Genomic DNA, 13,576 nt, shown 5'->3' on the forward strand with positions numbered 1-13,576 from the left:
GAAAAGAGAAGGGAGGGGGGACCTGGGAAAATGCACATAATGGCATATTTGGCTAATAAACCCAATTACAAAGTTTCTTAAAATCGCCTGGACTATTGATTTCTGCAAAAAAAAAAAAAAAAATACGACAGTGACTCATTAAGCTTAGAAGAAAAGCATGATTTTTTAACCTTGCAAACAGCAATATACAGCTATAGTTGCTTGTGACCACCAACAGCTCCCCTCTTTTCCATAGGCTAATATTACAGCTCAGCCCTTTTCACTATATATTATAATTGCATACATTTGCAATACCACACGCATCCCACAGACAAGAGTATGTTTATAATCTTATACTGTGTTACCTTTGTAAGTGCCCAATACATCTATGCATTTGTAATACTAGGAATGAATGCTATATTTTAAAGGTGTATTTGTCTGCCAAGCAACATATTTCTGTTCCTATAAATCTTTCGTGGTAAAATGCATTACAAATATGCATTTACAAATGTATTCATTTACTTAACTAAAAATATCCTGACATTCAGAGACATGTCATTCATAAAGATGATCAAACAGCCGAAAATCTTAGGTTCGATCGAAGTCGAACCTTGCTGGACCTTCCGCATTTGATTCCTGATGCCATCCCGGTCCATGGAGAAGGAGGAGACAGCCCGGGTACCTCCTGGAATTCCGGGATACAGCCTATTACCTAGGCTGAATCCCGGAATTCCAGTCAGTACCCGGGCTTTCTCCTCCTTCCCCAGGGACCGGGAAGGCATCAGGAATCAAATGCGCAAGGTCCGGCAAGGTTCGAGTTTGATCAAACCTAAGATTTTCGGTTGTTCAATCATCTCTAGTCATTCATAATGTTAGGACACAATTGACAGCTGCTTCACGCTCATTTCCATACACTTATTCTCCCCCAAGTAAAATTTTAAGTGATCATATCCACTTCACTGCCAGTGCTGTAGGTCCATTGTTTGTCCATGTACGTGTTTTACATAATTCCATGCTTCCATACAACACAAACTAGGATGTGTGGATAAGCTAGGTCAGTTTTCCAAGGAAATATCAAGTTGCAATGTGCCACAGAATCCTATATTCCTCAAACTTGAGCAGACAATGCTCTGTCATACATGCGTTCCAGAATGCGATGAATACTTGGAAAACTTGGTCGATCAGTAGGCATCTTGCTCCAGCAGAGACGCATAAGATTGTATAATTCTAGTGGACAGTTTTCAGGGCATGACAATATATTGCCATCTCTCACATAATATATGACTTCTTCATGAGCCATGCCATAGTAAGGCTGCATACCATAGGAGAATATTTCCCACAAGACAACGCCATAAGCCCAAACATCAGACTCGGATGTATAACGATTATAAAATATGGACTCAGGAGGCATCCAACGAATAGGTATGGCATCATTTTCATTTGCTTTGTAGTAATCAGCTGAGTATATGTTTCTAGAAAGGCCAAAATCTGCTATTTTAACCACCATGTTCTCACCAACCAAACAATTCCTGGTGGCCAGGTCCCGATGGACAAACTTCCTCTCTGAGAGGTAGGCCATCCCTGCTGACACCTGGCGGGCAATATGGAGCTGATCAGTGCAAGACAGTGGTGCTGGATTTAGGTCGGAAAGTCTGACTTTTGTTGCAAGACTGCTGTGGCTTAAACTACTTAAAGCTCGTGGTGATCTATGTCGCAGATACTCATTTAAGTCTCCATGGGCCATATATTCAAAAAGAAGACACATTGGTTTTCCAACAGCACATACACCTGAACAGAAGGAAAAAAAAAAAAAAAGAAAGAAAGACTGTGTTAATGATACTTTTATAAACACGTGTATGGGTGTGCACTACTCACAATTTTACTATACAATCTTAGACATCTCTTCTTACAATATAAACAGAATATAAGAATATCACACGAATAAGATTATCATTAGAGATGAGCGAACCTGGAACATGCTCTAGTCCATTTAAACCTGAACTTTCGGCATTTGATTAGCGGTGGCTGCTGAAGTTGGATAAAGCCCTAAGGCTATGTGGAAAACATGGATATAGTCATTGGCTGTATCCATGTTTTCCAGACAACCTTAGAGCTTTATCCAAGTTCAGCAGCCACCACTAATCAAATGCCGATCGTTCGGGTTCAGATGGACTCGAACTTGAACCCGGTTCGCTCATCTCTAATTGTCATGCATATAAAGGAAGAGTTTTAGTAAAGTAACAGATACCATCTCTGAACCCCATTAACATGGCCTATTAGCTAGGTCCAAAAAATGTTTTTTTTTTTTTTGTATAGCGCACACAGATGCCGCAGCACTTTACATAGTTTTTGTCAATTATTGCTCCCTGTCCCCATTAGTGCTCACAATCTAAAATCACCTATCTGTATGTTTTGGGTGTATGAGGAAACCGGAGTACCCCCGTGTATACAGGGAGAACATACAAACTCTTTGCAGATGTTGCCCTTGGTGGGATTTGAACCCAGGACTTCAGCAAGGATACAGTGCTAACCACTGAGCCACTGTGCTGCCCGAAGACTTCTATAGCAAATGATGTATTATTTATTTAAAAAAGTTTTTGAATACATTTTATCATTTTCCTTATCCATTTTCCCCAGCACATCACTAACTTTATCTATAAAGACAAGAAGCAAGATTATATTGCTGGTGGATAGATTAGCTTCCTCATCTGCCACACTACCCTTCATTTATAGACACACTCCTCAGTGTATTTTTGTTAATCCTGTGAGGTCATAATAAGCATAACCTACCCTCTTTTTTTAGTGTGAACTCTTTATGTACATACTTCTACTGTGGATGTCCTTTATAGAAACATATAGATTAGCACCTGTAGCTGTTCTCTTACGTACCAATTATATCATATTATAACTTTATTGGTATAGGTTTTGTGAAACTGCCAAAGCTGGTGTAGGACTATATGACATCCCAGTCCAGCTGCTATTTACAGTTCTCAAGGGAAATGATGAAGGTAACAATGTGATTACTAAAGCAGCTGAACACAAACAATGGAATGTGCAGATGATCAAATTGCAGAGTAATACAAATTACTGACCTTTTGTAATGGATTAGTCTAATAGAGGTGACAGCTGAATATATATCAAGGTTTATAAGGAATTGACAATTCTTCAACTTTTACAAAAAGTTGGAATTTAGAAATCAGGACATTAAAGGAGAAGTTCGGTGAAAATTTTTATTAAAGTATTGTAATGCCCCCCAAAAGTTATACAAATCACAAATATACACTTATTACGGGAAATGCACCTAAAGTGCTTTTTTCCCTGAACTTCCTACTGCATCAAGGCTTCACTTCCTGGATAAAATGGTGAGGTCACGACCCGACTTCCAGAGCTGTGCGGGCTGTGGCTGCTGGAGAGGATGACGGCAGGGGGACACTGAGGGACACAGGGCACTGGACGGACACTGACATCCCTCTCCAGCAGCCACAGCCCGCACAGTTCTGGGACATCACCATTTTATCCAGGAAGTGAAGCCTTGATGCAGTAGTAAGTGCAGGGAAAAAAGCACTTTATAAGCTTTTTCTGTAATAAGTGTATATTGGTGATTTGTATAACTTTTGGGGGACAATACAATACCTTAATAAAAATTTTCACCGAACTTCTCCTTTAACATTTGAAGTGTCACTGTTGTTATAACTTTCAAAATATATATCAACAGTAGATGTAATATAAAGCAAGTTTGCAATAAACATTCATTTTTTGGCTCAGCTATTCAGTGAGTGACTGAGACGGGACAGCAGCACAGCCATTGATTGCCCAAGCATGCTATTATTCCCCAGATAAGAGTGGCAGCCCGATAAGCCAATCACAGGCACCTGGCACATGGAGCCAGGTGATGAAGACGTCGTAGGGGAGTAAAAAGCTCTCCCCCCTGCACTGCATCCATCCCAGAAAGAAAAGGGGTCACTTAACTCCTTTCTTGCTAGTATGGGTGCAGTGTGAAATCAGTCTGGCTTCCAAGGGGTTAAGTGTGTATGCAATGCATGCTCACTTAACCCCTTGGTGCCAGATAGTTCACTATGGCCCCCAGGGGGTTAAGTGAGGATGCTATAAATTCTCACTTAACCCCCTGGGGGCCACATTGTAAAGATGCTGCATACTGTAAGATGTGTCAAAATCATGGGGGTTCTGCTCCTGTTGTTTGTTTTTCGTGTGTTTGTTTCTCCCTTTTTGTTTTTCAGATATCGGTATCCTGAGGATTACATCAGATTCGGTGAAGTACGTTGATGACCATTGTTTTTTGGGGATTTTTTTTTTTTAAATGGTCGACGAGGGGTGTTTTTATTTGAATAAAAAAAAATTCAGTTGTATCTTGTGTTTATTTCTTTACTTTACAGGCTTAATAGTAGAAGTGGTCTGACTGAATCCATTACTAAGTCGGGGCGTAGTGTTAGCCGATATAAAATGCCTAACACTAACCCCCCCCCCCATATTACCCCAGTACCCAATGCCACCAGGGGTTCTGGGAAGAGGTGGGTGCCAGTATTTTCAGAGCATCACAATAGGGTCTGGGCAGTAGCAGGCTGGTATTATTAGGCTGGGGAGGTCCAAAATAAATGGCCTCCCCCCCCCCCGGTACTACTAAGCTGCTGCTGTTTGGTTTTTAACTGGGCTAGTTATAAAAATGGTTTTGTGGTGTTGTTGTTGTTTTTTTAATAAATAAGTATTTAAAAAAAAACATGCATAGGGTCTACCCTGGTTTTCATAACCAGCCGGGTTAAAAACCAAACAGCAGCAGCCTAGCAGGTGGCCCTGCTGTCACTGGAGAGAACAGAAGCAGAAAAGGAAGCAGGGTACAGAGTAAGAGGGAGGAGAGATCAGCACAGTATGAATTAATTCTAATGTCACTGTCCAAAAATAACAAACACAGTAAGCATACTATTATATGGTTAGATTGCAAGTTATAAGCGCCAATCGATGATTTACAGTAGCAAGATGATTGGCGCTCATATAATAGAGCATATACACTGAGCATTTGTCATGGGGTAAGCAGTCACACAAACAATTGTTTATAACTTATGATTGTTCATGAAACCATCCATCTCCTATAATGTTGGCATTAGGAGTTATGCTGCTGACAAATAATCAATTTGACTGCCACATAAAAGATGTGATCAGCCAATGATTGAGCATTTGCTTGCTAGTCAGGTGGCCACAGGGCCTTTTAGATAAAGCATGGAGTTTATTTCTATAAAAGATCACTTTGGTCAATAAAAAAACCCTGTTAAAGGTCTATTGTCACAGTAATAAACAATATGTTGTTGAGATAATAAGCACAGTAATGTCACAGTACAGAAACAAGTAATGTCAAAGAATAGAAATAATAAATTCTGTAATGTCACATACATTATTGAAAACAGAGAGATCACAGTTAAGAGATTAAAAAAGCAATAATGTCAAAATACAGGGATAATAAACAAAGTGATGTCACATTTCTAATATTATAGGCACAGCACTATTACTAGAGTGGGGTAATGCACATAGAGAAGTTAAAAAATATGACACTACATGGATAATGTAATATACACTATAAGCGTATGTTCCAACAATGTTCCAAAACAAGAGCCGTTTTGCAGGAATGGCCATTGTTTAACACTACCTATATCCAAAATTAAGCTGGGTACTTAAAATAATCTCTGCTTAGAGCAGGTATACTGTAGAATAGACTTGAGGATATAAGAACGAAGTTTCTAGGTTCTTTTGATAACTTGCCTTTAGTTGGTAGAGGGCTAGTTGAGGGAAGGGGGACCTATTCATACCCTAGAGTTCTCAACTGGAGAGTTTCTGGGCACCTTCTGTGAGTGGTGATAAAAACAGTACCTGCGCTCACGGGTATGACCTTTCGCCTTTTGCTGTCTGTGGGCACTGAGTGACAAAAGCTCAGGAATGCACGCTGAGCAAGCCGTCAGGGAGACCCCTTAGGGAACCTAGAACTTTCAGCAAATTTTTTCAGCTTTAACTGGACTTATGAGACTGCTGACTCTTGTAATACCCCCTGCAGACTCCTTGCAGGGTTTTTAAGAGAACAATCTAATAGCCCTCATTGTGGAATAGCTTTTTTCCTGTCTCTGGTAGTCGCACCAGTGTTTTCTAGCCAGACATGGCTAGTTCCTTTTTTCTGGCCAGACATAGCGCAGTCCTTTTTTCAAAGCACTGCGCGGTTCCCGCTGGGGGCTGTTCTCTTCTTTACTGGTTGGGCTCTATGCACTGCCCCATGCCTCCAGTATGATAATATCCCCTCCTCTCTGTGATGTGGCCCTGTTGGTTCTAATGGAGGAGCGTTTTATAGGGGAAGGGTTATCATTACACTAGGGAAGGGGGTGCCAGACCCGCCTCCAGTGCATAGGGCTCAGACAGTGCATGAAAAGAAAATGGCACCCAGCACGGGAATCGGGCAGTGTTTTGAAAAATGGACCGTGTCACCGGGATCCCTGCGTCGACGCTGACCGTTTTATTGGGGGAAAAAGGGGTGTACCTGATCATACATTCGTTTTAAATACGCCTATTTTTTATATGCACAATGCTGTAGTATACAGTATTTGTATGTTTGTGTTTGGTGTTGGTTTGTGTAGAATTGTTTCTATGGTATTAGGTTGTGCACATGCAACTGGGCAAGGGAGTTCACATTGTTATTTATATAGGTGTATAGAATAGAGTGGTGTATTGTATATAGTAGTGTATATAGTTTATTAATATGTTTAGCTAAAATTGTTTATATTGTGTGTATATATTGTATATACTGTAGGTATTTGTGTTGTCTGTGTGGAAGAATGAGTGTGGGGATTGACCGGTGGTTTATGTTATGGTGTGTTTCATTTTGTTTTTGTAATTTTCTATTTATTGTTTTGTTCTGGTTATATAGGGTATGTTTATTTCTGTATTTATTCATTTCTATGTTTAAAATTTTAATAAAAGAAATACAGTATTTGTATGTAAACTGAAGGCAACTTTTTTTTTTTTTTTTTTTATACATATGGACAGATACATATATAGACCTATATAGATGTATCTTATATATTTATTTGCCGTATATGCTGTATTGATACAACCCAGAGGAAATGCTGTATAGGGCACAGAGCCTGCTAGCTGGAAAATGCAGTCATCATCAGGTTGGCTCAAGGACTCTGCAGGGTCCCTTTCTATCCTATACTGTTTGAGCTAATCCTAATGTGCTGCACTGTCATAGGGTCCTCTCTCAGGAGATAGTGAGGTAGGGCTCAAGCAAGGACCTCCCACCTTCCAGAAAGGTCCCCATGTAAGTCTGCTTTCAGTCATTACAACATAACCCCAGAAGATGGCAGCATAATACAACAGGCCAACATCATGAACTACTGTACATTAAAGTACAAACATGGTGAAGTGTAAATACAGGTTGACAACATCCGACAACTAACAATAGCAAAGTGTTACACATAGTGGAAAGGCTTTGTAGACAGAAGTATGTACTTAAAATCCTCCTCTTCCTAGAATCACTAGTTATGTGGCCAATATATACATATAAATATATAAGCTGTTATTAATAATATATATAAATTTGTGATTATATTGAGCCTGTGTTTTTATAAATCTTAGGATACACATTCATTCAATCTTGAAAAAATATAAATTGCAATTCACTTACAGTGATGTGGTTAGAATTCTAACTTGGACTACCACATCACTCGGGGTGATTTGACTTCCACCAGTGTTTTGTTATAGGGACTTTAAGTTTTCCTCAGATCCCACCCCTCTTCTTGTACTAAGTGTGTTGTCCCACTGAGCACAGTTTTTGTGTTCCATTTGTGTTCCATGTACCATTACAGATTTTTTTTCTTTTACTGTTTTGTTTTTTTTAAATAAACACTGTCCAGTTCCTTTGCTAAGTGCAGTTTTCTTCTTGTGCAGTGGCCCAGCTGTATGCACTAGAGGTGGGCATGGTGCCAGAGCCGGGAAAAAGGGTAGGCCAGGATAGGCAATGGCCTAGGGCGCCATCTAGTGGTGAGTTACAGGGTGCGCAATTTCAAAAGAAAAAAAAAAATTACTACAGGCTCCTGTACTCCTGGTGGCCTCGGAGCGCTGCCCCTCCCTGCTCACATACCACCAGCACCCTCATGTCCTCCCACTCTCTCCCTTTCCCGGGCAGACAGTGTAGAATTCCTATGAAAATGAGCATGGACTCCACAGCTCCTAAAATTTGTAACTTTATTCTCGGTACATTAAAAACTTCACACTTGTTAAAAAAGCGCCGACACGTTGCGGAGGCTCCCCTCCTTAATCATGGCAGTAATAATGTGGGTTACAATCTCTTTTATTGTGTGCAATGTACCTCCCCCTGCCAGACACTCCCACAGCCGTGGGCTGGTGTTGGTCAGGGAACCACATGACTCACATTACAGTGACATCTAAAACCAGACATGGGAAGACACATAGGCTTAATGGATGTAAAATAGGTCCGTTTTCAGATTCATTCCCTTAGGAGATCTTGTTACTAAGTTTAAAATCCAATACACCTCTCTCTTTCTTACTAAGTGTGTCCAATCCCCTCCTTCCCTAGGTTTTTGTACTTTTTCTATGGCAGTCATTAATAAGGTTTCTGTCTGACTGTCATGAACTTTCTGGAAGTGTCTGGAAAGTCCCGACATGGACTTCTTTTTTTTGTCAGAGCTGGTTTGTCTGTGAATGTCATTCAAATGCTCTGCAAAGCGGGTTTTAAATGTCCTTATAGTAGAACCCACATATTGTACTGCACAAGTAGTGCACTCCGCTAAATAAACTATGTGGGTAGTGTCACAGTTAGTGAAATTTTTCATTTTCATGAAGGTGCGACCTGTTACAACCGAAGTAAAAGTATTCTGTTTTTTTTTTACAAATGGACATAGAGGACATCTAGGAGCTGCACATTTGTGGAAACCTAAGGTATGTAACCATGGTTGTTTTTTAGTGTCTTCAGCACTCCTCAGTATACTGGGTGAGAGTATATTACCAATTGTCTTTCCCCTTTTAGCTCCACATCTAACTCCCCCGCAAGGACTTGTTCACACTGTTTGTCCTGGTACAATATAGGTACGTATTTTTTTTATTATGTGTTGTATTTGTTTGAATTGCGGACTATATGGTGTTGAGAATGTGAGGGGCGTTTGTTTCTTATTGTCTTTGTGTTTGTTTCTATCTTGCAAATGATAGCTTCTGTTTTTATTTTCTGCAATATTTCTCGCTCTCTTTATGTGTTGTTCTTTGTACCCTCTAGCTTTCAATCTATTTGTGAGTTGTGTGGCTGCTTGTACATATGTATTTTCTTCTGAGCAATTTCGGCGAGTTCGATGTTCACTATCCGCATATAGGATGCCATTGCCTCTCTCAATGTTAATTCTGTGTCTAAAAACATGATAGATGTTTTGTCATATTGGTATGTAAACTGTAAATTTAACGTGTTGCCATTTATGCAATCCAAAAAATCTTTTGCTTGTTTTTCATCCCCGTCCACATTAAGAGGAGGTCGTTTTTGTACCTCCCGTACCATTCGATTAGCCCGATGTACGGGTTGTTGGTGCTGTACAAGGGAGGGAGGGAGGTGTAAAGGACCTTTGATGACGTCATGGCCATGTGACCAGTGTGGGAGGAGCTATCTTCCTCTGCTAGGCTTTCTATGAGGCAGCTGGTTTCCCGGGTTCAGCAGGAGGTAAGCCACATTGAGGGCTCTGTTCTGCAGGTCAGGGGTGTGTGGGTGCGATGTTCTGCAGGTCAGGGGTGTGTGGGTGCGATGTTTTGCAGGTCAGGGGTGTGTGGGTGCGATGTTCTGCAGGTCAGGGGTGTGTGGGTGCGATGTTCTGCAGGTCAGGGGTGCATGGGTGTGATGTTCTGCAGGTCAGGGGTGCATGGGTGCGATGTTTTGCAGATCAGGGGTGCGTGGGTGCGATGTTCTGCAGGTCAGGGGTGCGTGGGTGCGTTGTTCTGTAGGTCAGGGGTGTGTGGGTGTGATGTTCTGCAGGTAAGGGGTGTGTGGGTGTGATGTTCTGCAGGTCAGGGGTGTGGGTGTGATGTTCTCCAGGTCAGGGGTGTGTGGGTGCGATGTTCTGCAGGTCAGGGGTGTGTGGGTGCGATGTTCTGCAGGTCAGGGGTGTGTGGGTGTGATGTTCTGCAGGTCAGGGGTGTGGGTGTGATGTTCTGTAGGTCAGGGGTGTGTGGGTGTGATGTTCTGTAGGTCAGGGGTGTGTGGGTGTGATGTTCTGCAGGGTCAGGCGTGTGTGGGTGCCCTGTTATTAGATGTTCTGCAGGTCAGGGGTGTGAGGGGGCACTGTTATGCGATGTTTTGCAGGGTCAGGGATGTGCAGGTGCACTGTTATGCAATGTTCTGCAGGGTCAGGAGGTGTGTGAGTGCACTGTTATGCGATGTTCTGCAGGGTCAGGGGTGTGTGAGTGCACTGTAATGCAATGTTCTGCAGTTCAGGGTTGTGTGAGTGCACTGTTATGCGATGTTCTGCAGGGTCTGTGTGTGTAAGTGCACTATTATGCGATGTTGTGCAGGGTCAGGGGTGTGTGAGTGCACTGTTATGCGATGTTCTGCAGGGTCTGTGTGTGTAAGTGCACTATTATGCGATGTTGTGCAGGGTCAGGGGTGTGTGAGTGCACTGTTATGCGATGTTCTGCAGGGTCAGGCGTGTGGGTGCACTGTTATGAGATGTTCTGCAGGTCAGTGGTGTGAGCGGGCACTGTTATGCGATGTTTTGCAGGGTCAAGGGTGTGCAGGTGCACTGTTATGCAATGTTATGCAGGGTCAGGAGGTGTGTGAGTGCACTGTTATGCGATGTTCTGCAGGGTCAGGGGTGTGTGAGTGCACTGTAATGCGATGTTCTGCAGTTCAGGGTTGTGTAAGTGCACTGTTATGCGATGTTCTGCAGGGTCTGTGTGTGTAAGTGCACTATTATGCGATGTTGTGCAGGGTCAGGGGTGTGTGAGTGCACTGTTATGCGATGTTGTGCAGGGTCTGTGTGTGTAAGTGCACTATTATGCGATGTTGTGCAGGGTCAGGGGTGTGTGAGTGCACTGTTATGCGATGTTCTGCAGGGTCAGGCGTGTGGGTGCACTGTTATGAGATGTTCTGCAGGTCAGTGGTGTGAGCGGGCACTGTTATGCGATGTTTTGCAGGGTCAAGGGTGTGCAGGTGCACTGTTATGCAATGTTATGCAGGGTCAGGAGGTGTGTGAGTGCACTGTTATGCGATGTTCTGCAGGGTCAGGGGTGTGTGAGTGCACTGTAATGCGATGTTCTGCAGTTCAGGGTTGTGTAAGTGCACTGTTATGCGATGTTCTGCAGGGTCTGTGTGTGTAAGTGCACTATTATGCGATGTTGTGCAGGGTCAGGGGTGTGTGAGTGCACTGTTATGCGATGTTCTGCAGGGTCTGTGTGTGTAAGTGCACTATTATGCGATGTTGTGCAGGGTCAGGGGTGTGTGAGTGCACTGTTATGCGATGTTCTGCAGGGTCAGGCGTGTGTGGGTGCACTGTTATGAGATGTTCTGCAGGTCAGTGGTGTGAGCGGGCACTGTTATGCGATGTTTTGCAGGGTCAAGGGTGTGCAGGTGCACTGTTATGCAATGTTCTGCAGGGTCAGGGGTGTGTGAGTGCACTGTTATGCAATGTTTTGCAGGGCCAGGGGTGTGTGAGTGCACTGTAATGCGATGTTCTGCAGTTCAGGGTTGTGTGAGTTCACTGTTATGCGATGTTCTGCAGGGTCTGTGTGTGTGAGTGCACTGTTATGCGATGTTCTGCAGGGTCAGGGGTGTGTGAGTGCACTGTTATGCGATGTTCTGCAGGGTCAGGGGTGTGTGAGTGCACTGTTATGTGATGGGGAGAGCGGCCTCTTGTGACCGCAGGGAAAATGCGGCCGCAAGAGTGCAGTGAAGAGAATGGATGTAACTGCACTCTGTTATAGGCTTGTAGTGATAGCGGTCATGGTGTGGCGGTATTATGTAATGGCATCATTGCTGATAACTTTCTGTTTTGTTCAGAGCAGTATTCATGTAATATGTAATCACTGTATGGTGGTAGGAGGGTTATAAGAGAACTACCGTATGTATTGGGGCTCTTAATACAGTGTGGGGGCACATTCAGTACATTATACTGTGTGGAGAGCTCTGATTCTGATGGGGGGGGGGGGGCACCATTTGCCCTCTCTGCCTAGGGCACCAAAACTCCTTGTCCGGGCCCTGCTGGGAGATGACTGACCAGGGATGATAACCCCTCTCCTTGGTGATGCTGTGCTTTTTTTTTTTTTTTTTCCTTATTTATTATAATTTTTTTTTATATTTAATCTTTCTTTATTAATTTTAAAAAAGCAAACCCACATTATGACAATAATCCAATATAATCATAATATAATAAAAAAAATAATATAAAACAAAAAAGAAGACACAAAGCCGAGGTATACAGCACTATCATACAGATTGCACAGATGTCAGAGATGACATTTTCAAAGAAAGCAAAAAAAAAACTATAACTACAGCTACAACACAAGAAGCACTCATACATACATAGCCTCTGCGCTACCTGTTTTTCTGGGAGCTATCGTGAATCAAAGAGATTTGCCTCTAGAACAACACTGAATCTCTACCAATATGCAAATTTACCTTAAGTCTTCCTAGCCCCGGCAAAAAAAAAACCAATTAAAATGCAAAATTACATTGCGCCTACCCGCCCTTCCCAAACTAACCCAACCCATCCTGTACGGCAATCCATGGTGGGAGAGAGAGGAGAAAAAGAAGAAGAAGAAAAAAAAACAAAAAACACCACTCCCATTTCCCCCAAATTTTTTCAAAGGTCCTGATTCGATTTGTAGAGAGATAGTACCTTTTCTCATACTTCATACGCAGTGCTTAATTCTAATGAAGCCGCGTCACTGAGAGGAGAGGATATTGTCGCACTGGGGGCACTGTGCTGGGCCAGTGCTCAAGAAGAAAACTGCACTTTGCAGTTCTTGCAAAAATGATGACATCACAATCCACAGCCTGCCCCTATGGGAAGCCACCGCCGGGCTGCAGCAGCTCCCTGGGGACCTTCTCCTGGCAGGGCAGTATTAACAGCTGCTGCTGCCCTAGGCACTAAACCTGAAGACGTCCCCATCTTGGGGAGCATGGTTTCGGCCACGTGCTTCAACCAAGCACACAGTATCACAAAATGTAGAGACTCTGGCAGATCTTTCTTAGCCTTTTATACAGAAAGATCACTGCCTACTATGAATGACAATAAATCGATAATATAGCAATTCAGTCATACCCCAACTTCATTCATGTGGGAGTTCATTTCCACTTTTGTTGGACCGGCGGCCAGGAGAGGGTCCCAGGGAGCTGGCGCAGCCAGGAGGGGGCTTCCCATAGGGGCAGGCTGTGGATCGTGACATCACCATTTTTGCAAGAACTTGAAGACTTTGTGCAGGAGGAAGTGCAGGGAAAAAAAGCACTATGGGGGAGATTTATTAAACAAGGTGTAAAATGAAACTGGCTCAGTTGCCCCTAGCAACCTATCAGATTCCACCTTTCATTTTCCAAAGAGTCTGTGAGGAATGA

General features: G+C 42.8%; 1 protein-coding gene across 1 annotated transcript in view; it reads right to left on the reverse strand.

The window, feature by feature from the left end:
• Nucleotides 1-850: 850 nt before the first annotated feature.
• Nucleotides 851-13,576, reverse strand: part of MUSK (muscle associated receptor tyrosine kinase) — a 125,503-nt gene continuing 112,777 nt past the window's right edge. Inside the window, exon 17 of the mRNA XM_069964315.1 lies at nt 851-1,767. Coding sequence (XP_069820416.1) covers nt 1,088-1,767 — 680 coding nt within the window. The 3' untranslated portion in view covers nt 851-1,087. The remainder of the gene's footprint in view (nt 1,768-13,576) is intronic.

The sequence above is a fragment of the Dendropsophus ebraccatus genome, chromosome 3 (assembly GCF_027789765.1).
Source record: "Dendropsophus ebraccatus isolate aDenEbr1 chromosome 3, aDenEbr1.pat, whole genome shotgun sequence".
Lineage (NCBI taxonomy): Eukaryota > Metazoa > Chordata > Amphibia > Anura > Hylidae > Dendropsophus > Dendropsophus ebraccatus.